At 40.1% G+C, this 26,092-nt stretch overlaps 1 protein-coding gene across 7 annotated transcripts in view; it reads right to left on the bottom strand.

Annotated features, from left to right (window-relative positions):
- The window catches only part of SATB1 (SATB homeobox 1), a 99,580-nt gene that overhangs the window by 72,050 nt on the left and 1,438 nt on the right, over positions 1–26,092 (bottom strand). The window contains exons 1-2 of one of the 7 annotated variants that reach the window (XM_057545638.1): positions 21,237–21,308; positions 2,938–3,172 (exon numbers count right to left, since the gene is read on the bottom strand). In XM_057545638.1, the coding sequence (XP_057401621.1) occupies positions 2,938–3,148 (211 nt within the window). In that variant the 5' untranslated portion in view covers positions 3,149–3,172; positions 21,237–21,308. The other 6 variants (XM_057545636.1, XM_057545634.1, XM_057545635.1 and 3 more) reach the window with 6 other exon arrangements.

Below are 26,092 nucleotides of genomic sequence, written 5' to 3'. Positions count from 1 at the left end.
ACGGAAAAGGGTTAAAAGCAGATGCATCTGAACTGTACTGTGGCAAGCTGCCAGGAGGGTATCATCTTTAGCATAAATGATGACTAGGGTTACTTTAACAGGGCACCCAGGATCCCCAATTAGTCCTATCACATTAATGCCTCTATAAGCTCTGCCCTCTGGACTCACAGAATCCAACCAACTTCTGAAGGTGTCGAGTGCCTGCCAGGCAGAGATAAAAATCAGGATTTCCTCCTGACACTAGGGATGCCCTTTAAAAACGCCCTCTTTGCTTGTTGCTGCTGAACAAAGCCGGCAGTAAAAGCAGCTACATTTTTCTACGTGTGCATCTACACCACAGCTTCAGTGAACTGTTCACAAGAGATTCTAGCTCTGACAAATAAACCCCTTTAGGTTTACTTAGAAAGGCTCGCAAACTCATTTGGAGGGACCCAACAGGCTAGGGATGAAAAAACAAGCTGCGGAGCTTGCCAATATTCATGTCACTCATTCGGCTGTTTTATACCAGAGAGAGAACCCGTCAGGGATCAGAAAGAGACTGGGGGAGACCACAGCAAAAACAGCAGTATGCAAACTGGTGATTTCTTCCTTGGCTGGAAGGTACTTTGGCAAAACCTTCTAAACAAATTAAAAAAAACGTCCAACCCCTTTTCTTAAGGTGTGCTTTCTCATCCCGGCCCCACTTTTTATCTAGCACCTGTCAAACAGAAACCCTGCACTTGAAAAAGAAGATTAAAAAAAATACTACCACCACCACCAAAAGGCTGTAGGAATTTTTGTTGCTTGAAGTAAGCAGAGAAACTTCTACAATTAAACTGCAATTTTAAAATGTCACTATGAATGCAATGCTTAAAAAAAAAAAAAAAAAAAAAAGCACTTGAGCAGGAAGTGAAATTACTGTACTTTGGTTTCTCCTCCCCCCTGTCCTGAGGTCTTCAAAGAATTGGGTTACTAATACAACAAAAACATACACATTGATTTCTCCTCTTATAGAATGATACAGACCTGTTCTGCTCTTTGCTTCTCCTGAGACCTATGAAATAATTGTAGGTTTTTCAAACTGTTGAAATACATGAGAGTTGTTTTGGACTTTACTTAGAGGGACCCTGTAAGATCATTAAGGTGGCTATTGATAAAGCAACAACAGCAGCCTTTAATTCCCAATCTAGCTGCTGAATCTTCCAGCAAACTGTCACACTGTCCTCCTGATGCTGGGAGTCAAGCTGAACAGGGGACTTCTCTGAACTGTCTGATTATTTGTGTAAGTGCTGGACGAGGCTTCCAACTCCACCAACTTCATAACCTTCCAGCATGGAAAGGGGAGTGCGCTGGTCACTGCTGACTGCTAAAAATACCCCATGATTTAAACCTGAAGGCAGTCTTAGGAGCTTTTGCTGAAGGTTTATGAGCCTGTGTAAACAGCACGTCTGCCATAAGGAGCAGAGAAGTCTGTAGAATCCTTGTCTAAAACTGTCCTGGCATTAAAGTTTGCTGTGCAAATATCACATAATACCAGAGACAGCTGAAATCTCCTATTTAGGAATTTATGGAACTTACATGTTTGCAGGCGTCAGAAAGTCTTTTTTATAGAGCCCCAGTGCTTCGCAGTACAATATTAATGCACTCTGTTTGAAAAGCCATAATAAATTATATTTTTAATGCTCTTACCCTGGCTTTCTTAAGATGCATACATTCTTGGCAAACAATCAATAAATAGGGTAATCATGAGGCGAGGCCAAAGAATTTGCTGAAGTGCTGTTTTTCCATTTTTAATAGATAAAGATCTAACAATACGGACTGCTGTGTCTGTTCATTTCAGGATCAATATATTCTTTGTTTTCGCCAAACCAAGGAAAAAATAAATGATTGTATGATAAATGTTATGCATCAAACACAATGAAATTCCTCTGCCTGCTAACTTTATCTACTTAATATTCTTGGTTGCTACAAGATGGCATTTTTATCCTCTGCTTTAGCAAATGTAAGGAAAATCTGAATCCTATACACAGTTATTCAGAGACAAATAAAGACCTTCTAAGGCCCACACATTATGCCCAGGATAGGCAATGATTTATAGAAACAACAGTGCTGAACGCAGTTATTCAACTGCATCAATGGAATATAAAATTGGTAGAAAGGAATCACATAGTTACATACCCTCTCTTTATAAACTTGTCTAGATCTGCCCTTCTTTTATCAAAAATACCCAATTACAGCAAAAGGGAGACACTAGAATCATCAGGTTTTTCGCTACTAAATAATGAATTTGCTCTGAAGAAAACAAACCACCAAAAAAAAAAATGACATCATAAAACTTCTACATCATATTGCAGAAGACTTCCATTATCTGTGAAACTGCCTTACAACCAGTAATCCTATGAAAAAGCTAGGTCGGTCCTCAAACAATGGAAATGTCTTATTCTTTTTTTTTTTTTTTTTTAGTATTTATTTATTTAGCTGTGTCGGGTCTTAGTTGCAGCATGTGGGATCTATAGCTCCCTGACCAGGGATCGAACCTGGGCCCCCTGCATTGGGAGCGTGAGTCTTAGCCACTGGACCACTAGGGAAGTCCCAAATGTCTTCTTCTTAATCAGGGTTAGTTTCAGCAATAGCCACCTCTGTATGCTCTACTACAATAACATCTTCTCAATGGAAGCCTTGTGTAACTGAGACAATGACATTTCACTCAGTTCTTATTGTCCAGGACATCCAAAGACTCCAGTCTATAGGGGAGCAAGATGCTCTGCTCAGGCACGGAGCCTACACTTTCAAACGTGGCTGACCCTACAGCCAGAAAAGTAACTAACTTCAGATCAGAAAGAGAATCAAGGAAAAGAACGTAACAAAGAAGCCTTCTGCCTCTCCACCCCGATACCAAGTGGCCTTGGGTGAACACAGGGCTTGCAGCTTTCCAGGATTTGGATAGAAAGTATTTACCTTTCCTAAGGTTGCTTTTCATCAGATGACCCGAGTGTTTTAAAGGCACTCCCTGCATTTTTGCACCTGTGCTCCCAAGCCTTCCTCTTCCCAGCGGGCTCCCGTTCTGCTCCAGGCGGGCAATCTTGGCTGGTGGACCCTTCGGATCGCTCACATTGTTAGACATTTCTGAATGTTCTTTCCCCTGAGTTGCTTCGTTCAAATGATCCATACTCAGTTACTCTCTAAAGATCACCTGCCAGAATTTAAAAAGAAGACATGTTATAATTGGGTAGGGGTCTCCACATCTCTCTCTCTCTCTCTCTCTCTGTATATATAACACCATGTAAATGTTTTATCCCTGGATGCTTCTCTCTTATCTGTAAGATTGCTTAACTGGACATATAATATAATATAGACGTTACTCTATTTCTAGATCACAGCATTATATTTCCATTCAAGGTAACAGAATAATTTGCGGAAATTGTACCAACACACATGAACAAAAAGGTAATTTGTCACCTACCAGCAAAACTAACTGGGGAGGGGCTGCGGGGGAATGGGCTTACTTTTAGAACAAGAATTTACAAGTATAGCTAAAGAGAAAATAACAAATTGTACTTATGTAGTCCCAATTTTTAAAAATTAGAAACAATACAGAACACAATAACAACACTTTAATCAAAGATGGAAAGATTATCACAGTCCAAAATATTAGTTAGATCTGATGTCTTTGCTTATATTTTTATATGCAGTTTCTCATGAAGAAAATGTATCTACATACATATACACCATCTGAAAAGAAGGTAGCAAACGTCTGCTTTTGAAACTCTCTATTGGCTTTACAGTTAATTTGTAGAAAAACTTTTCTACTGTCAAAGTATCAAGAGTTACATGACCTGTTTTAAAGATTTAGTCAAGTCTTGTCTCAAACATGTGATTGAATCATTCCACCCCTAAGCAAATGGATAGAAGTGGAGGATTTCTTCAAATAGCCCCGGTACTGAAGTGTTACAACTCACATGTCTTAGGGTTAATATTTAGGGGTCCTTTAGTAATAAAATGATGTTAACAATTTAAATAGCAAAAATTTTGAAAATATTGCATAATATACACATTAGATTGAAGCGCTAAACTCGCTTTGAAAAAAATCTTGATAATTTCGGTAAAACACAATTGCCAGTGTTCAAAAATAATCTCAGCATGCAATGAAGTCAACATCTCAATTAACTTCAGAAAAAATTAACAGATAATTATTTTCAGTTGTATCATACATTGGACATCAATTTTCATACTGTTTATAATAAAGTAGTACATTATCAAACTCACTTCTAAAATACAGTTTTAACTAGCATTAATATGAACAGATGAGTAGAATTGTTTTATGAACTTTCATGGTACTTGAAGTACTGAGTTCACCGACACTAAGGGAGAGGGGAGCATATATAGAAAAACCGGAGACAATATGAGAATTATCACTTTTCTCCAGCTGTCTGGTAATTCGACATATCTTTCACTTAAAAAAAATATACATATACATACATACACACACACACACACTATAACGAAGAAGCTACTCAGATCCAGATTTGAAAGCCAGCTTGTATTATTAGCATGGCCTTTCTGTCAGCATTTTTTTTCCCCCTCTGTTTAACTGTAGATTACTCTGTCCATTATAATCAAGGAAAGAGGTGATGGGGAGGGGAGAGCAATGATAATCTGTAGGTTTAAAAGCAACCTTAAGAATGTCAATTGAAGAACTATAAAGTTAGAGAAATAATGGCTATTTATCCTTGTACTCCAGGGTGGCACACTGGGACCAAAGGTCTACCGTTGATCGAGGTCCCATCTGGTTTTGGTTATGAGGTTCATTAACAATAAATGTGCCTCTTTTAACCACTTTTTATCAAGATTACTCTTTTCCACTAATATTAAACTGTAGTCTAAAGGCAAAATTAGTGGTGACTATTAACTTATTCAAAACACACTTTATAATGCTTCATATGGGTTACAGTACAGAGCTGCTTCTCCTGAAATTGGCTGCCTTACCCTAAAGCGGAAGATGAATTTTAAAACATATGACTTGAAAAGAAAATACTTAACCCGTGGGGCAATTTAAGAGCAAAAAAAAAAAAAAAAGAGGGGGGAGTAGATAAAAGCATCAAAGTTAATGCTACAAAACATATTAAGTAGTCATGAGGCTTAACAGCGTTATAAACTGTACAGTAAAGTGTTAGATGATAATTTAGTTAATGTATTGACAATCAAAACGTCATATAGGTCATGCAAAATTGTCCTTCGAATGAATACCCACCTATAAGCAGCTATCAAACTCAGTCATCTTGTAAAAAGCTCTACATTATAAAGCAAAATTACATGCACATAAAACGCCCAATTTACTCATTTAAACTCTACGCCCAAGGCTAAAGTTCACCAAACCTGAGTTTGGAATTGCAAAGAGCAACCTCCACGGGGCCCGCTGGACTGACAGCACGGAAACTAACTACAGTCTCAACAGATGCCAGGCTGAAGAGTTTCTTTTAAGTTACACATTTAAACAACCCATTTTACTGCAACGTCTGGCTGGCTCATTGAAAACAGGCTACTTTCTCAAAACCCCATTTCCCTGTCCGTAAACCAAGTCCATATATGATAATCAACGAAATAAACAGTGAACTCAGACACAGCGATTACTTCCTTTGAAAAGAAAAAGCAAAGCCCGAAATTCCGGTTTCAAGAACCTATTTTTTTGCAGCGTGGGAGCCTTTTCAATGAGTTCCGTGCTGGATCGCCTCCCTCGGCCCACAGAACCTCATAATCACATTTTAAGAGATTGTGCCCTTATCCATTCCATATGGCCGGCATGATCCAGGCCAAGCTTTCACTGTGACCTTTTAAAGAGACAAAGAAGCAAAGTACTATCTAGAAACAGAAACACTGCAGTTTTACTGAGTGAAATTAGCAAAACCGACCTGAAACTCACCACTTCAAAACTTGACAGCATATAAATAACAAAAACAAAGGAGGTTTCCTTTGCAGCCCGGGTTCTTGAAGAGAAGTTCAAGAATGATGTTTTCTACGTCCTTTTTTTTTTTTTTTAATTAAAAAAAAAAAAAAAGCAGCAGACCTGAAGGCGACTTCCCCTGAAATTGTATTATTTTCTCTTCCCTTACCCCCGCCCCCCTAAGCGGGGGAAGGGCCGATAAACGTCTGGAAAAGTAGCCATGGGAGAGAGGGGTTAAAAAAAAAAAAAAATCACAATTCGAAAAACAACATATATGGTTTGTAAAATGTCTAACCTCAGAGAACGGGGTTTTCGATGGGGGAGGAGGGGAGAGTGGGAGGAGAGAGAAGATAAAATTGATCTGACAAGTGATTCGTTCGCGGGGGGAGAATCGTAAAAACAAAGCAAAACCCGTTAAGAGCAGTACACTGTGGCGGTGCTGGGGAGGCGAGGTGGTGACTGGGGATTCTCTTAAAAAGAAAAAAAAAAAAAATCACTGCGGACAAGGTCTCCAGAAAGGCAAGAAAGGTTCCCCTCGCTTCCCTCCCTCCCTCCTGCTCGCTGGGGTTCTTCGGTGTGAGGACAGAAAGTCTACTTCTGGCTGTCACTTGTAATCTTATTCTCCAGGCACCCCGGAGAACGCAGGGAGGGGAAGGCCGGCTCGCCTCCCCTCCGATCGCCCCCGCCCCCTCCACCTCCCCAACAATTGCTCCTGATAGTAACAAACCTTCAACTTTCTTCCCACAGCCTCGCGCCCCCGACCAGGGCATCTACCGGGGGGCCGCGAGGGTGGGGGGCAGGAGGTCGCGGAAAAAGCCCCGGCAAGGCATTAAAATGCCACTTTTGATTCGGCCCTCGCTGACGACAGCCCCGAGGACCCCCTCCCTGCCCATGGACGCAGGGCTGCGAGCGTCTGGGGAGCCGAGAGAGTGAGGCCGAGGAAGAGGGCTGGGGGGAGGGGAGGGGGGATCGGAAGGCACCCCAGCCACCTCCGCCGCCACCGACTCCCCACTCCCTCCCCCCAAAAAGTCGCCGAGCTCTCACTCAGCCGGAGTCCGAGGTAAATAAACAACGAGCCCCACAATGGCACTAGGACTTAGGGGGAAAGGAAGCCAGAAACCCCGACACAACTGAGCAGGAGTTTCCCGAAAGCGGAGGGGGAGGGTGGAGGGGGGGGAGGCGGCCCCCCGGAGTCTCCTGGGCCCCCGGGCGGGCTAGAGGGCGGCCACGGCTGCTGCGGTGGCGACGAGGCCGGCGGTCGCCGGGTGGCCCCGGGAGCGGCGCGCGCGCGGCGGTGTGTGTGCGTGCGGGCGGGCGCGGGTCCCCGGACGGGGCCGCTCCGCTCTCCCCCTCGCCGCCGGCGCTGCCCCCATCAAATTCGGAGCGGACTCCTCCCGGGCGCGGTGGCCGCCGCCGCGCCCCGCTCGGCTCCGCGCGTCCGGCCGGGCTGCAGCCCTCCGCGCCGCTGCTGCCGCCGCCGCTGCTGCTGCTGCTGCCGCCGCCGCCGCCGCTGTGGCTGCCTCTTCTTCCTCCTCCTCATTTTAATACACAGTCACCCCGCTCGCAGCCCCAGCCCCGAGCACGCAGCCTCCTCCGGGCCGCCCGCCGCCGCCGCCGCCGCCGCCCCGAGCCCTTCCCCAGCGGGGCCGGCTCCGCCGCCGCCGCGTCCGGGGAGCGGGAGCGAGCGAGCGAGCGAGTGGCGGCGGCAACGGCGGCGGCGGAGGGGGAGGGGGCGGGAGAGGAGGAGGAAGGCGGCGCGGGGGGGGGGCAGGGTGCACGGAGCAGGCGGAAAAGGGATGGGGATTAAAACCCGGGCTGGAGGGCCGGGATTGGGGGAGGGGGCGGGGGCGGGGGCGGCGAGTTAAAAAAGCAGCGAGACAAGTAACTAGTGAATGAGTGCGGGGAGGGGGGAGCGCACGATTTCCGGCCCCGGGCGCGCAAGAATTTGTAATGAGCTTGATTAGAGTGAGGCGGCCCGACGTTTATTACACACAATACCCAGAATAACAGGGCGCCGCGCGCGGGCCGGCGCCGGCCGCCGGGCGCGCGGGGAGGGCGCGCGGGGAGGAGGAGCCGGGGGGGGGGGAGGGTGCTGCCCGGGCCGCGGCCGCCGGGCGCGCGGGCGGCGGGGGCAGGTGTGCGCGGGGCGGGAGAAGGGAGAGGGCCGGCGGGGGGTGTCGGGGGAGGAAAGTGATGGGGAGGAGAGGGCGAGGGCCGGGGGAAACTAACCACCGCACCCGCGCGCCACAAAAGCCACCGAAAGGAATACGTCGGGAGCGTAGCGGGCGGGCACCCGGGGGACTGGCGAGGCGGGGAGGGCGCACCGGCCCGCAGGAGAGCGGCCCGGGCGGGCAGGTGACGGGCGCCGAGCACCGAGGCAGGGGGACTTCAAGGAACTGGCCGAAGGGGACCATCGGGAGGTGCAGCTCTCCGAGGCGTTTGCAGAGAAATAAAGGCCAGGGTCCCTGAAACGCTCTGGCGACTATTTATCTTCAAAGGCGGGGGAATCCTAAACTATTAAGAGCCACCGATCAAAAAAGATGAGTAAGAGCCTTTCTGTACTAGTCAGAGGTAGATTCAAAACTCCGTCCCTTCTGAGCCAGGGAACACGTCGGAGGAAGAAGTACGTGGCCCACGGTGGCCGAGTGAAACAAAATTTGGGTCACTTGAAAGAGACCTGACTAGTTAGTTATTACAAAAGAAAAGATGCCACCATTCTTAATTTACCTCGGTGAAAGACAAGAAAGTTGGGGTGGTTAAGAACCTCTGTTGTAGCAATAAATACTTCTGTAATTTACGGTGAATTACCCAGGTAGATAAATGGTCATTAGCACGTAAGTATGATCCTCTTATTTAGATAATCTATTAAATCTAGTTCCTATAAAAATGAAGAACATTACAGTCATGCCCAAAATAGAGATGCTTAGGTTTTAGTACTAACACCTTAGAACCCTGAAGGCAGTTAATCATTAAACAAAACCAAAAATGTTATAAGAATCATTTTTCAGAATACACTAGGAGGGAAAAGAGAAAAATCAGAGGAACATTTTGTTACACATAAAAAAAGCAACAAGTTAGCACAAGTACCGAGATAAGAGGAAAATATGCAAATGAAGCTCTTTAAAACTACAAATACACTCTTAGTGTGTACATTAGAAATCTAAGAAAAGCAGAAGGTAAAGCAGAAGATAAAGTATAGGAAATAATGGCCTCCCAGGGAGGATAAGTTTAGGAGAAACACAATGAAAATATATCACTCTAATGGCACCCACGTTTCACCCACAAACCAGAAAGGTTAGTGAAAATTGAGGAAGGCAACAGTGAATCTTGGCGCATAGAAACCCAAGCCTAGGGCAAAAGAATGTGATAATAAAACACAAAACCCAGCATCCAAAACAAGAAAATAAGCATAAGGCAATCTTCACTAAAAAGCTCAAATGATAACATATTTTCAAAAGTTGAAATGTGGGGAAGTATGGAGGCGGGTATTTTAATTAAAGTTTAAGAAATACAGTCAATAAGGAAATATATAAACATGGCAAAACACAGCACTAGTGTCAGAGTTGGTATTGTGGATGGATGTACGTAAACTTATTTTTTTTTAATGTTTGATATTCAAAAAGAAAAACATGGATAACACTCAATTATCCTTAGAAAGGCAATGATTTCTGCAATATGGTAGGTCAAATTAGGAATTTCCAAGATGTATATTTTAATAGTTGCTTCAAACTGGTGATGCCTGACATGTTTCCCTGAAACCTGCCTGATTTTCAGTAGGGACAGTGCATTCTAGCATCACAAGTGTACAAATTTACAAACAATAGCAAAATTTAAAAATAGAGAAAAAGTATAGTGGACTGCAAAAAATCATTTATCCATGCAAATGCAACTCAAGTTGAATGTTTAAAAAAAGAAAGAAAAGGAAGACAGCTGTTGGGCAAAACAAAATTTGAGCAAAGAGAAAAGGAGACTAAAAAAGGGTGACTGGGCTTCCCTGGTGGCGCAGTGGTTGGGAGTCTGCCTGCTAATGCAGGGGACACGGGTTCGAGCCCTGGCCTGGGAGGATCCCACATGCCGCGGAGCGGCTGGGCCCGTGAGCCACAACTGCTGAGCCTGCGCGTCTGGAGCCTGTGCTCCGCAAGGAGAGAGGCCCGCGCATCGCGATGAAGAGTGGCCCCCGCTTGCCACAACTGGAGAAAGCCCTCGCACAGAAACGAAGACCCAACACAGCCAAAATCAATCAATCAATCAATCAATCAAACATACGCATCTGATTCAAGATCCTCATTAAAAAAAAAAAAAAAAAAAAAAAAAAAAAAAAAAAAAAAGGGTGACTGAAAATATCAATATTAAGACACATTGGCATAAAATATTGTAAATGATGGTTATCCCACTATTTACACAAATAAACAAGACAAAAAGTTTCCTGATTGCCTTAGCCTCCTAATGATGTGGGGATTAAAATATTAATCTTTAAATCTGAATAGCACCTTTTATCCAGGAATTACAAGCTAATTCTCAAACACAAAACATAAAAATGTGTAGTAAGGATGGACGTGGCCTTGGAAAATGATAAACAGAATAAATGAGGATAAAGACATCTAATAATGACTTTACTATTTAAAAAAAACAATATAGTACAATTATAAATCTGTTAATCACATATACATAACTAATTTCCCCCAAGCAATAATTTCTTTATTTAGGAACTATATAAGAAGTGACATCAGTAAAATGGCACTGAGGTTTATGTCCTCCAAGTGATACAGTACACTGATGAACTTCCTATATATTATCTACCCCTTTAGAATACTCATTCTAAAATAAAGAAGAAGAAAAGAAAGGTAATTAGGAAAATACCACCTTTCCAGGCATATGTGAAAATAAACTATCATAATAGGGGGGCATCAATTTTATTCTACACAGGCATCTTAAATTTGGCAACAAAGATGCAAGAGAGTATTGAAAAAAGTTAAACTTTATAAATCTAGCTATGAAAATAGAAAACCTCAGGAACATGAAATATTCCAAGTGAAATACATGAACTATTTAACATGTGGGTGTACAGTTAAAACAGAGGGCATCAATTTTTTATCACAGAAGAAGGCATTCAGACTGGCTACACAAAGGTAGCAGAGAGAAAATATTTTAACAGATGACAAGATTTTTTTTTTAAGTTGAATAATAAAAGGACTACTGCATGTTTCAGATGGCAACATATTAAGATAAATATGCAGGCAGATATCCGAAAGCATTAAAACACATTCAGAGTTCTGAATAGCACATACATTTGTAATAAACAGAGAAAGTATTTAGAATTTGAACGCTTTTAAGATATGGCAGCTCCGCCAGTGACTGTGTTAGCAAAGCAATGCTTACCACCATAGCACTTTCTAAGGACATGGTGGTTTTTTTTTTTTTTTTCAAATTTTTAAATTCAAATACTGTTGGCTATCTCTCCACACTCTTAAAACAGCACATTTTACGTGGCATATTGCTCTTTTTGTCGTGTCAACTCTTTGTTTTTTGGCTTTAGCTGCAGGTGGTGTTTTCCATATATGAATTTCTGGGAATACGGTCTGTGTTGGCCATATAAGGATGTCTCTTTGAGCCATATGTTCTGCTGTCACGTGTCTCATTTTGTCTGTCTGGGATGTCAGGACTGATTTCCACATCGTTTCTTGAATGGACCAAATACAAATTTGTAAGAGCAGAGAGGAAAAAAGAACTGGGGCTGGAGCCCAAACAACTTTGTCAAAACATATATATAGGAGAGGAAATGCAATATCCTGTAAACATCTGCACCCTTCTTCTCACATCTTATCTGTGACTGACATCATCACGACTGCATAGCTTGGGAGAGGATCTATTTGATCAAGTTCAGAAGTTTGCAGTGTGTGTGTGTGTGTGTGTGTGTGTGTGTGTGTGTATGCAGCTGAATCAGATAGACCCCGCATCTCTGGAGGTCATGGCATGGCACATGGTAGCGGCCCTACTCTGAGGGCTCTGTGTCCTGCAGTCAGCCTGACCTAGCCTTGAACTTGGGGAAGGGAAGCCGCCTCACGCTTTCCTCATTTAGTGAATAAACAGAACTCTTGATTAAACTTTCTGACTAATCTTACAAGAAGGTCTGGTCCCCATTTTACACTCTCATAACCTCTGGCAATTCTCCTTTGTCACAGTTATCGTGGATGAACAATTTGGATAATTACTGGCTTAATAAATATCTCCCACACTAGACTGTAATCCCTATGAGAGCAGCGGCTGCGTCTTGCTTACTGCCCTATTACCAGGGATTTGTACAGCTGCGTCTTGCTTACTGCCCTATTACCAGGGATTTGTACAGCGTCCTTGCAATATTTACATTCTGAATAAATAAATGAGAGCCAAACGCTCACAGTGTCACTTGAAACCAAATTCCACTGCTAATTGCAACGACAATTCCTTTTAGAGATTGCGGAAGTGAGATGGAATTAGCAGAGGGGAAAGTGGCTATATCATTGAAATGTGAATTAATTGAAATTATATAACATTTAGTTCCTCAGTCACATATCAAGTGTTCAATAGCCCCATGTGACTAGTGGCTATCCTATGGGACAGTGTAGATTATAGAACACTTCCACCATCGCAGAAAGTTCTATCGGACAGCATTTATCTGGAGAACTTCTATCAAAGATGACTAAGTAAATCCAGGACCTAGCCAGGAGGAGTCTTAGAGGTGCTGAATGGCTTTCAGACATTCTAATCATGTCCAAATTGAAGTCATTTTCCATTTTAGAATGAGCCCATAGATCTGTAAGATTGCATGGAATAAGAATTGGGTACCGCTGCACACAGATTTAAGACAACTTTCTAGACCTGTCTGTAGGTGAAAGGGTCCTAAGGGTCCTAGAGTACATTTGGAATAATATGCATTTACCCCAAATGCTGCTTTCCATGAACATTTAAATAGCTCATAGGTGAAGCTAAAAACCACAGACTCACTTGCCATCCTTTCTCCCACCCCCACGTTAAATGAGCACAGTTGCCATTAGAAATGGCTTTTTTGGAAGCTTTAATGTAGATACCTACTCAAACCGGGAGGGCATCCAAACACCAAACAAATAATGGTGTACAGCAGAAAATCATAGCAAAAGGCTTGAATATGTTTCCGGAGAGATAAAGGAGAAATAATAATGAACTCTAAATATGGGGCCTAAGGTTTTTTGTTTTTGTTTTTTCCCTGATACATGGGGTTTCAGTTATAGCCAGACTGAGAGTGATCAAAAGTTGTTTCCTAATTACTTTAAGGTGGATGTAAACACCCACTGGTAATTTGGATTATGGTTTTAATAGACAAAGGTCAGTGTTAAAGCTAAGCAAAGAAAGGCCAATGTTTGCCTTTCTTAGCTAGTTTGGAGAGAGTGGGCTAAGGGAAATGAGCAGCCATTATAGTTGGATTCTAGAACCTGATGGGCTATCGGGGCCTTTCACCCAGAAATATTACCTTTTTTTAAAGCAAGAATTTATTGGACAAATTTTTTTAAAAAGCTACCTTTCCTTCCATAGATGTCAGTGTGGAGCATAGCCTTGGCAAGGCACAATGGTAATAATTCCATGAAAACTGGCATCTCCATCTAGACCTAGCTCCAAAATTGAGTAGGGAGGGGGCCAGGTTCCAAAAGCAATGCTATTGAGACCTTCACATAGCTATGTAGCTATCGCCACCAAATTACTTAAGAGTTTCAGGTTGCCTTGTCTTTTCCCCATTGCTTCTGAGCGCCCGCCCTCCCACTTCTCCCTCTGCCACATCCTTTAATATGCAGCTTGACTGCACCTCTTCTGTCCAAAGCCTCCTCCAGCTATTAGCTTCTTCCTCCTCGATGCTCCATCCCACCCCCTGTCCTTCAGTGTGGCATTTCATATTCACATGTCTGCCCCTCCCAACTGTAAGTCTGTCAACATCTTGAGGGTGGACTCCTGTCTGTATTCCAGGAGTGTCTCACAGTGCCTGCCATCTCAGGGAAAGGAATCCAAGAACTGCTCTTAACAAGTGAATGCTGGTGAGAATCTTAGAAAGATTCTTGCAATCTTGGGCAGTAAAGCCAGGTGCAAGATCAGAAGTTAGTTCGGTGGCTCCTCAAATCTGCTGCATGTTATCACCTGCGAGCTACTTCAACAACCCAGATGTCCAGGCTGCACCCCGCTGCCACAGGTAGGAACCAGGCACGCGGTGGTTGACAGTTACCAAGGCGATTCCAGCGTACAGCCAAGTTTGGCATCTATTGGATTAGGTAATGTTTTGAAGACAGGAAATCAAATATACCTGCTAGGACATCCTCAAGTGAAGTGAAGATCCTGGGGTCACTTGGAAAAGTGAAGGCTTTTCTAGGAACCAGCACTCACCCCCAAATTTAAGAAATATATGTGCAGGCAAGCTACTTGCTTCAAACAAAAAAAAGGTAGGGGGCAAGCTATTAGATCATTGATTTGGTGAATAAAAGTCTGCTGTTTGAGGAACCATGATAAATTAGCATTTGGGCACCTCCGTGAGACTTAACGGAGGTGCCAGAAATCCTGTGCAAGTATATGATTTATCATCACAGACATAAGCGACTAAACACAAAATTACACGTGGAAGTAAAGTTCCAAAACCAGTCTATTATTTACTGGAGCCAGAACCATCCCAGTTTTCTCTTAATTCATTTTTTTTTTTCTTCTTCAACATAGTCCAGCAGGCTTTTTCTCCCAGAAAATGTCAACCTGGAGTGGGATTCCCTCTGCAACAGTTGAAAACTGTTCAACTCATTTCTATACTTAGTCATTGCACTTAAGCAGAACTGAAGTGTTCACGTTGTCCGTGCCCAAGAGCTAGTGGCAGGGCACCTAGCTGCTGTGTGGTACTCTCAGGAAGCTCAGGGGATTTGAATTCCAATGAAGTCAAACAGGAACTGTTCCCAATCAACCTTTAGCCAAGACATATCAACCACATCTTCTTAGTGATGTGAATGCTATTTTAATCTTTCTCGGCTTACTTAAAGGGAAAAAGAGTTTGAGGTTAAATCCGGGTTCAGATTGTTTTGGGGGAGAGTACCAGCCAAGGGCAACATCTGATTTTGTACCGCTGTGCCCATCACCACAAAGCAGTGGACAGGGGTTGTTCATTGGGAAGAAAAGCCACCACCAGAGACAAGTGCAACACACTTGGACAATGATAAAATACCCCTATAATGCTTGAAATTTGTTGAAGCAAAGGAGAAGTGTAATTCAAAACTAAAGCACATTCTCTTTGGGATGATGGCAAAGATTTGGAAGAGACTGTGGCACTGAGTGCACAACAGTGTGAATGTAATTAAGGCCATTGAATTGTCCACTAACAAACTGTCCAAGTGGCATATGTTATGGTGTATATCTTTTACCCCAATTAAAAAAATGTAAAAACAACAGAACTAAAGCAAAACAATCTTTCATCTATTCCTAAGATTGGCAGACGTATATTATCATGCCGCACAGAAAAACAATAAGCTACAACCCACTGACAACTGCCTCCTTGATGCCAACCCTCCACTGCTTTGTCCTAACCCGCCGACAGCACGGTCCAGTCTATGCTGGATAATTAATTCATGTGATGATTACCTGACCCAAGGATAAGTAACATGGACTGATAATGAGAGACCAAGATCTCACCCAAAGTAGGTAATCTGATGGTCCTCTGATGCAAGAAAATGGTTCTCTTTTCAGATTTTCTTCTATATTCTTGCATCTTAGCAAAAGAAGAGGAAGTATAGACAAAAACCAAACACTCCAAATATCCAACATTCAAATATCCAAACATTCTTTTTGGATATTTTTCAAATGAGTAAAAATTAACTATACTCATGAAACAGTAGACCGTCCCAGGGGAACGTCTGCAGGACGCGTTCATGCAGTCCAGCCACAGAGGTAAAACAACTGTATAAATGTAGTCAATGTAATAATTTATAAACTGTCTCTATATAAAGATTCTAGATCCTATTTACTAATAAAAGAGTATATTTTTTGTTATAAAAAGTCCAAAAGGCTTTCAAATTTATTTTTATCAGTCACTTTTTTGTGATAGTAATTATGACTGAAGTATTTATTTCTGCATGCAATAATAATCATCTTATTTTTACATAATATCATCTTTTCTTTACAGTATATTGTCTGATATTCTGTTTCCTATCATCTATTCTTACTGATTTTATATTAGGGACTTTTATATTAATGATGGAGTTTTTTTTTAATGTACTGGAAGTTCATATATAAATTGTGTCTCATTGAAGTTCATTCCTACATATATGTATTTTTCTGATGCATGACTAAGGAATATGATTACATAGTAAAGCCAAAGTAAAATTACATATTTATTGGGTATAAAAGCCTAAATAAAATACTAAAAAATAGTTTCACAGCATAACTGTAGCTAGATCATATCCAGTTACCTATTTTGCAGGTGTGGCCTTCTTTATTAGTGTGTTTATTGTGGAATTTAATTCATTAGATAACTAACGTGGACTATAAATACACATGCAACTTTCCAGCTGATATGAAGCAAAAAGTTGGTAAATAATGCTGCAGTATAATTTTAAAAACAGAACTAGTGAGCCTTCAGGCTATTTTTTAATCATTTATTTTTGTTTATTCTGTAAAGACTTTTCATTTGTATTTTTTTATCTATATATAAATACACTTGGAAGAGAAACAAACAGCATATTTATGAAAATCTTTGATGGGGACCAGCTTGTAACTGTTTTGAGACTGTAATTGCTTTAAAGATGGACAATACCCACTGTTTTATTACTTCTGCAACTGAAAAAAATACTACACATTCATATCATATTTAATGAAAATTAAACTTATCTCTCTGTGGAGGTAACAAGACTCTCAAAAATAACTTTTAGGTTCACTTTGCACAAAGGGGTTTTGTCACTAAGAATTTACAACACCGCAAGCTAGGGTAAAGGCATCTTTGTGGCTGGCATATGCTGTAGTTTCAGATATAAACCAAATCTTGGGGCATCCTCAATAGATTTGAAAAATCCAACTGTTTGGCCAACAACCTAGTATGAATAAATGTACGTATGATATACATATAGCATAACATGATATATACGTTCACAGATACTATTTGCATGTCATACAAGAGAATATCACACAACTTAAAACTAGACAACCACAATTTTCATCAGAAATTCTTTAAAACCCAGAGTTAGTGTAATAGTGTTCTATCATTAGGCAACTCCTACAAAAAAGGATAAATGACATAGTGGGAAAAGAAGTGGAGAAAAGGTAGGAATCCTAGATTCAGGTCTTGCTTCTTCCTCTACCAACTAGAAGAGTTACCCTTCATAAGCCAAGCAGAACCCGGTTCTGTATCTACAGAGTGTTGGAAAAGAATCTGATCATCTTTAAGACCACAAAAAAAAAAAAAAAAAAAAAAATTCTCTGCCCTTAAATTCAATTTAAAAAATCAAGTTCACTTTAAAGAGAATACAGAGATATATAAGGAAATTTCTCACATGCTACATTAGATGTTTATCTATATACGAGACAGGTGTCAAACAAACAAATTAAAAAAAAAAAAAAAAAACCACTAAGGCAAAGGGAAACTTTAACTCACCAGATTCCATCTGTTACATCTGAATTCATGCATAATTGATTATCCATGACTGGTAAGTTCTCTTCTCACTAGCCGACCACAGTTTTCTAAACATCATGTATTAAATCACTAGTAAAGTAGACTACATTTCAGAAACAGCAAGGGCAGAATAAGAATATTTTAAATGAAAAATTACATGCCAGTTAATAATAATACAGCTGACCTATGTTTAAGGGAGAGAAATTTTAATCATGTGCATATTAAATATTAATAACCTATTCTGTTATTGGTATAATAAGGTTAAGTAGGCTTCTCCATGCTTAAGGAAAGAGGGAGAACTAGGAATGCACAATAGTGCAAAAAGATACAGAGACGGGAGACAGACATAAGGAAAATGTGTCAACAATAAACAAGAGGAAATGAAAAAGAAGGAAAAGATGAAGGTGGAAACTAATCTCTATGTGTCATTATGACTGCCAGAGTACTGGCAAAGAAGCAGCATCCTTTTATTTCAATTTTAATCATTTCTGAATTTTAATACCCGGCTCCTTTTGTAATTCTCCTGGCATTCCCCATATGCCTCCATCCCAGCCAAAACACTAGTGTAAATGAAATGGCAGGCGACCACAATGCTGATGTAGCCTCCCCAAAGAACCTGCCAGGTGACCAAAAGCAGAAAAAGGTATGTCTACCTTACATCCCTGAGGACCTCCAGCCAATTAACTGGCTGAATGTTCTCTATGTTCTTTCGTTTTGCCGAGAAGGACAGTAGTTGGGTAATCTACAGATAGAGAATCATTAAAAAAACATAAAACAAGCCAGTAGTAATACAATAATCAGTGACCATCAGGGCCTGGAAAAATGAGTTTGCTCTCACTGGCACTAAGGAGCATCACATGATTATTTAATTACAGCTCTAATTTTTGTCTCGTGGATGGCAACATATCAACAATTAATAGGGCAAATAAAGGAGACTGTTTTTAAAGAGACAGAATGTGCATGATAATGGAATAGGTCACACAGCAGTGTACTGCTTCAGGAATACTTTTCTTGGTGTAACTAACACTATCTTGTAAAGAGCCACACACATGAAAATAAATTTAAAGAAGAGGTGTCTTTTTTAAAGATAAACTTTCATAGAATGGCCAGAACTTTTCAGAATGTTTTAGATGCACCTAACACAACCTTTAAGGCATGGAGTGAAATCTTCATTAATATAAATACCCTAACTCTCAAAACATTTTAAAATAATGGATACAGCTACAATTTAAAAAATCTATTTATGCAATTAATCATGGCTGATATTTATCCAGTGGGGTCCTGAAAAAATCATTATTGTCGAAAAGAACAGATAGAGGTCAATCAGACTTGGGCCACATAGTATTTTTGGCCCCAGAATATCAGAAAAACCATTACATGGTAGCCTAACTGCAAGGACCTGCAGGGAGTGCTCTGTGCTTATACCAGAATAGGTTGTTCCCATAACTGAACACCAAAGGACCATGAACCTAATCAGACAGACTTTGCCTCATCCTCAAGGTCAGTGAGGATAAAACAAACCCCAGTGCTACTGTCCAAAATGACAGAGCACAGAGAGAAAAAAAACACTCAGTTATCCAGAACACGGGCATGTGTAGATTAAGTGTGAAGATAACCCCAGTAAAAACAGAAAATTAGAGAGAAAAGTCTTTTCCCGTTAAACCATATCAGCACAAGCTAAATTCACTATTTTATTATTAATTTAGCAAATCTTTAACGAGTGCTCTCCACGCAAGACAGAACGCTAACTGCGAAGCTTCTACTGTTTTCTATAACACAGACATGTACCTTACATTGAATTTTTTTCTTGTAGTTGAATACCTTGTAGAAATAAATAAGGGCAGCACCTAAAAATTTGTAAAGTGGGAATCCTAGTGCATTTTTAAGTGCTGTATTACAAGGTTACAAGGTCAACATATCCAGATTAACCAAGGGAGTTCAAATAGTTAACCAATTTGATAGAAGTGTCTAAGGCAGGCTCAGTCCAGCTTTAAACCTCACTAGTTTCAGTCACGCATTGTTCTGCCATACCAGAAGCCAAAGCAAAAACCCAGGCTTTAGATTTGGAAAATAAAATATTCTTAGAACTACTGCTACAATCAATTGCTCAAATGTATCTTAAATACCAGGTTACAGAGAATTGTAAGAAAACATAGCTTGGCTCAAGAAACAGTGACTAAAACGATTCCACAATGAGTAGTACTAAGAGGTGCTAAATCAACTCAATAAGCTTTTAATGGCTTCTGTTGGCCAAAGTCATCACAAAACAAAAATGTAGGCATCTCAAAATACAATGTGGGAAGGCTAAAACTACTGAGGGACACTGATTTCTAAAGCCACTGGCAAAAGTGATCAAGCCAATGCTAATTACAAAGAAAGAAAGAAAGAGGAAAAAAAAGAGAAGAAAATTGAAAATCTTACATCCCAGTGAAAAGTTTTAAAATAAAGTTGCTTTAGCAGAAAATATTCTGATAATCTGGACCCAAAATCTGACTCCATACATTCTAAAAGACTATTTTGAAAAGCGTCTAGCAAGCAGCAGCTTGTATGTAAGAGTATACATCATTCTTTTTTAACATGACTGTTAATATACAGTTAACATGTCTCAGAAAAGGCTGTAATTAACTGTCTACTGCTCCAATAACACTAATAAGTGTACAGTATTATTAAAATACAATGACTCCTTACAAAGTAAGACTGTCATTTTTAAACTTTTAAGATAACGTTCTAAATTGTTTTTGAGTCCTCTTAAACCACCCCAAAGAGAGCCCACCTCTAAGAAAAAAATTTTAAAGCATAGTTATTAAAATATTGTTCCTTCCTCTCACAGCCTGGAGAAATCTGTCTACTATTAGAACATCTAGGTATCATTTATTTCAGTTGGTGAAAATATAGTGAGAAACACTTGGATTATTTTATTAATTCTAGATATTCTTTTAAAATTTAAAACTGTAAGCATTTGAACTGAGTGCTTTCTTTACTGATAAAATATTTTTATCAGTGAACAGGAAAAAAAGGTCTGCTATATCAAGAATCATCACATAGCCCTGTTGTTAATCCCCAGTGATTTCCATTGTTTGGTTCACTGGAACAGGAAAACTCAGTTGCATTCAACATCAAACAGCTAATTATGGGCACACTATATTCAAGACTATCTCAAGTTTAAAAGATATCTGCATATACTAGGTTCTATTTTATTTACAGTATTTATTACAATAAAATATTTACAACAGAAAACCTCTTTTACCTTAAAGTCCTTAACATTATAAACATTAAAAGGCCAAATTGTCTTTTGCATGCTCTTAACGGCATATCAGAAACCACTGAGTAAGACTAGAAAAGAACCTCTAGCAATCAACTCTACTATATGCCCAGCTTCCTGGAAAACTGCATCTAAAGAGTTCCCCCTCTCACAGATTACTGACTACCTTTTCTTTAAATATCTCAGGGAAAGAAGATCTACTAATTTCTCCTGGGAGCTTTCTACCACATTTCACCACCCACAGTAGAATTCACACTGCAGAATTTCTGTTGGTATCTAGTCCCAAATCATCTCTCGCTGAGAAAAAGCAACATCCCAACACAGAAACCCCCCCTGGACACTAAACGCTGGTCTCTCCCTGTGGCTATAGCCCTGATTCCCCATATGGAACTAATAGGAACTTTTCTGCCACTTACCCTCCAAATATCAGAGGCTGCTCTCCGAATCTAGCCCTACAAGAGAGCTCTCAAGAAGTAGTCTTTGACGAGGTGACAATGACGAAGTTCTCTCTGGCACTGCTGGCAAGGCAGAAGCATCCCCAAATGAGGTGGTTACCAGTTGCCTGTGAAGCAGCTGGACCATTACTGCAGTTCTGAGGGTACGTCACAAATCAGGTCATAGCTCTGGGTAGAGTCCACCCACTTCACCGGGTACAACGCCCTCCATTTCCTGCACACCTGGGGGGAAGGGGTGCCGAGGAAGGGGTGGAGGGAAATGCAGGTCCACAGACATCCTAGCAAAGGCAGGACCAAGTGCAGCCTGACATCTGCTTCTTCTGCAAGCATCTCAGCTTCATTTGGGGGACCTGCACCCCTAAGGTGCAGCAAAAACTCGTGCCACAATAAGCAGGCTCTCAAATGAGTGATGAGTGTAATAAAATAATGCACAGTTAAATGTTTTATCCAGCAAGATCGTTTCTCCGCTGGAAACTGAACCAACTCTTAATGTTTGATTACAAGACACTTCACTACCAAATATCAAATAACTGGACTGAATAAATTTCAGCTGAATCTAGGGACATAAATGCTGGGGTACCGGTTAACTAATTTTCATCTCTCATAACTAAACAGGATCACCGCATAAGCTAAATTACATCCTTGAGAGTCCATTGAAAGAGGTGATGAGAATTTCTATTTACGAACCTTCAGCCAGCAAGAACTGTGGAAGTGATACAGAATAACTTGAAAGAATAAAAATAGGCCAATATGCTGGAGAAATGCTATGCTACTAAATCTCACCCTGAATATATATACACACAATCTGTATCTATTTACTCTGAAATGAAATATCTGATCTTAAAAAAGACTTAAAAAAAAAAATAAACAGCAAAAGGTACCGTTGGCATAAGTTCAAAAGTACTAAATAATGTGTGTTAATGTGTTGATCACACTCTATGAAGACATCAAGTTGAAATAGACTTACCATTGAGAATAACACTTAGGAATGATATATAAATTACCATAGTAGACACTTTTTCTTTGGGAGAGAAAGAGAAGAACCTTGTGTAACAGATTTGATTTACATGCTGTATTAAGACCACATTCTGCTCTGATGTCAATGGAACATGTGATTAGAGATTAACAACTGTGTGTACAGGATGAGTGTAAGAGCTACTTACAGAGCATACTCGAAAACGAGCACTTTCTCAAGTTAATAATAAGTTTTGGAATTCAACTTTAACAGTATTTTGAAGTTTCTAGGGGTCTCCAAAGAGAATGGGCTTTCAACTTAAAAAGAAAAACAACAAATGCATTTAGTATTGTAAAAAAGTTGAAATTCAAGGTTGGCAGATTAAGCAAAAAGACAAAGGAGGCAAGAGTATTTTCAGAGGAAAGTTAACAGTATTAATCAATCAATCAATGTGTCCCACTTTATACTCATATTTGCAGACCTCCATTAAAAACTGAAGCATTCCATCTATGGCTTGGAATAGAAGACACTTTATCAAAGTTATTATCTAAGAAATCAAACAGTTGAAGTTATCTCTTTGGAACTTTGTAGAGAGTTTAATTTAGCAAATGTACACTTGAATGTGTCTGAACATATTTGTCTTGAGGTTGCTCTAAGATGACTATTTTAAGTGGCATGTGGATTCTTTGGGGATTTGGATATTATAGTTGAAGTATGCAAAGGAAAAATGTATAATATTCCTTTCAACTGATTCTCGCAGGACAAAAATGAGAAGATAAAATGACTCTTTTTAAAACTTTAGCCACTGGGAAATGATAAGAAAACCCCTCTCGACCCCTACCCCTAACCAGGAAGAGTCTAAAGCCGTGGATTATAGTACAGGTAGATATTAAAATGGAGACAGAGCCGTTATTTAGTGGTGACAGGAATATAAATACGTGCACTAACCTATAAACTGGTATTTACTTCAGGAAGGTAAGTAATATTTTTCCTCTGATTGCTGAGCTGTCAGTTTAATGCAGCGTAAATAAACAGTAGGTGCCTGCTAGCTTGAAGTAGGAAGTGTTCATTCCACACGAGGAACAGATTACTGAAGCCTGATGCTCATCGTGCTGAAACATAACTTTCATTTTACCAGAAAATACACCCTACCGTGGAGGATTTTCCTGCCGGATCTATTAATTAACTTAACTCTGTTCTGTCAAAATGTAAACCAATTTGTTAAAAGCATCCCAGAGTTTTGGAGTTTGAAAACCAACTGGAAACGCAAGAAGGATGACTGTTCTGTAATCTGATCACAAATGCTAAAAATGACTACTTAAGATAATAAGCAGAAACTATACAAAACCAAAAAAGACAAAGAACATATTTAAATAGAGAATTTAATCATCTCAGTTACCGAATTTACTCAAAATCCTCCTCCTTTGCTAATTAAAAGCAACTGGCACCTTTCATATTTTGCAACCTTGTGCTACTCAGGCCTGTTCAATATGTATGCTTATTCTGCTGTCTGAATTATCTAAAGGTAAACCATTCATAAAAATCCGATCACATTCTTTAATTCTAATCAAAATATTACTGAACTCCCCTGAGAGAAGTGGCAAGTAGAAAGAGCAAATGATGATACCCTTCCTAACAGCATTCATGTAAAATGTGGTTTTCTTCCCATTTTCTATATACCACAAAGCTCTGACAGTATAGAGCAACTCATGTTCTCCTTATATATAAGCACCAAGCAAAATATCTCCTGGCATCATTTAAGATGAGAACTTACCTTATCTAAAAATTACCTTTTATAAAAGGTAATTTGGGGAGGTTTCTATTTAAAACCTGAACAAATTCTGATCATTAATCAGTGGACTGTAAAAGTCAAATGCAAAAAAACCCAATATTTTTGCATCTGACTACAACAGGTCCAGACAGTCTGAAGATCGATTCGGTCATATGCATTTATTTTATAGACTTCATCAGTCCCAAGTACGAATATGACACAAGAGTCATCCGAGACAACACGTCTTGGAAGAAAAGATGTGTTTGTGTAAAGGGCATATCTGTGTATGCCCCTTTTGGAAATTTACAGAGCAGATTAAAAACCACCAGAGTGCTTTATAGAGTCCCTGCTGTATATCCATGTTGTATTTAGCTTAACAGTGTTTGTAACCAAAAGATTTTAACAATAATGAGGAACAGGTGCCTGTCACCTGACCTTTTAGGCCTAATTTACAACCCGCAACCTGTCACATGAAAAAAATCAGCGAAAATCTCTCCCAGATATTTCAGTCTTTGCTAATTTAATGCAGACTTGCCTAACCATCACTCAGCACATCATCTTATTCAATCGCAGGTTCATATAGCTTGGCAACAGACTTCTTTGCAGAAATAAACCATTATTCATTTTGTTGTTGTTCTTTTTTAAGATGCTGAGAGACAAAAGAAATCCTTTTGTAGATTATCAACCAAAGAATATATTAATTTATTACAACAACTGAACAAAAGGCATTCCTTTGGAATACTTTTACATACAAAGAACTATTATTTATTACATATTTCAGCTTGTGGGAAAATGAAGAATGCATTGATTCTGGAAATAACTATTCAGACTTTTGGAAGTTCTTTAAGTCTTCTTTCTCTGCTGATCTTTTTTTTTTTTTTCCTGCTTCTTCCCTTCATCCCCCCCTTGTCCCCCCATACCCACCCCCCCACACGTTTTAAGTCACTAGTACTTTAGGAAGGAAATCCCTATTTGTTCTTTTTTCATCCATCATTTGTATTCATTATTTAGAAAAGAATACAAAATTGTGCAGTGATTCTTATTTCTCTTGTATAATCTTGTTACATGTAGCCATACTCAAATTTAACAATGCTTTGTATTTTATAGCTACTGTTTACATATTATGTATTACATATGACTGAACGACTCTACATTTAAAATATTGTTTCCATTAGGAAAAATATGAAGTAATAAGTGTCAAATGGAGATGAAGAATAAACATGCCTGGTATATTTATAAAATGCATAGTCATTTAAAATGTGCACAAATAGGATACATATTTTGCTACTGTTACATTTTATATAGAATACATATTGTCTAAAGTGTATTTAATAATGTGCCTAACCGAGTTAAAGTATTTATGTCTGGTGATTGTGTTAAACACTTGGAGAGGTAGTGAAAGATACAGCCAGTTACTTCTGCTAACTAAAGTTGAAATTATGCGCTTATTATAACCTTTTCTAACAATGTGAGAAAAACAGAGTAAATATATTAAAATTGTTTCGCAACAGATGCTTAGGTTGTTAATATTTAAGATGCCTATTCATGCTATTCCTGTCTGCACATTTGTCAAAAATGTAAGCCTGAATGCTAATGTTTGCCAGCAGACTGGAGCAGTCAGTATACGAATGAACTACTGTTCTACTAAAATAATATGCGATAGAAATAAAGGACCGCTGCTAAATCATAGCACGAGTACCACACAGCAGATTAAAGGTTTTTAGAGCAAACAACTCAACCTTGGCTTTCTCCAGTCTTACTTTTTTTTTTCCCCCAGCTACTTTTGACGACAGAATAAATCTTAATTCCTGACATCTCAGAAAAATCCACTTTAGATTGGGTGTAAATTTCAAGAAAGTTTCAGCGGGATGAGTTATTCTGTCAGCAGCACAAACACGGTAGATTTCAGGGACTGCTTAGGACAAATCCTGACACCCAGCAAGTCGCATTTTACTCATTCTTACCCCCTCTTCTGTCCTCTTGGGAAACTCAGGTCCCCTGGCCTCCCAGGGTGGAACCCCAGCCAGTAGGGGCAGAAAGGTTCTCTCCTGAGAACAGGACGTCTTTCGCTTTTCTCTGTCTCTTTACAAC

The sequence above is a fragment of the Balaenoptera acutorostrata genome, chromosome 4 (assembly GCF_949987535.1).
Source record: "Balaenoptera acutorostrata chromosome 4, mBalAcu1.1, whole genome shotgun sequence".
NCBI lineage: Eukaryota > Metazoa > Chordata > Mammalia > Artiodactyla > Balaenopteridae > Balaenoptera > Balaenoptera acutorostrata.
Note: the sequence above shows the minus strand (reverse complement) of the source record. Positions and strands in the feature narration are given on the sequence as shown.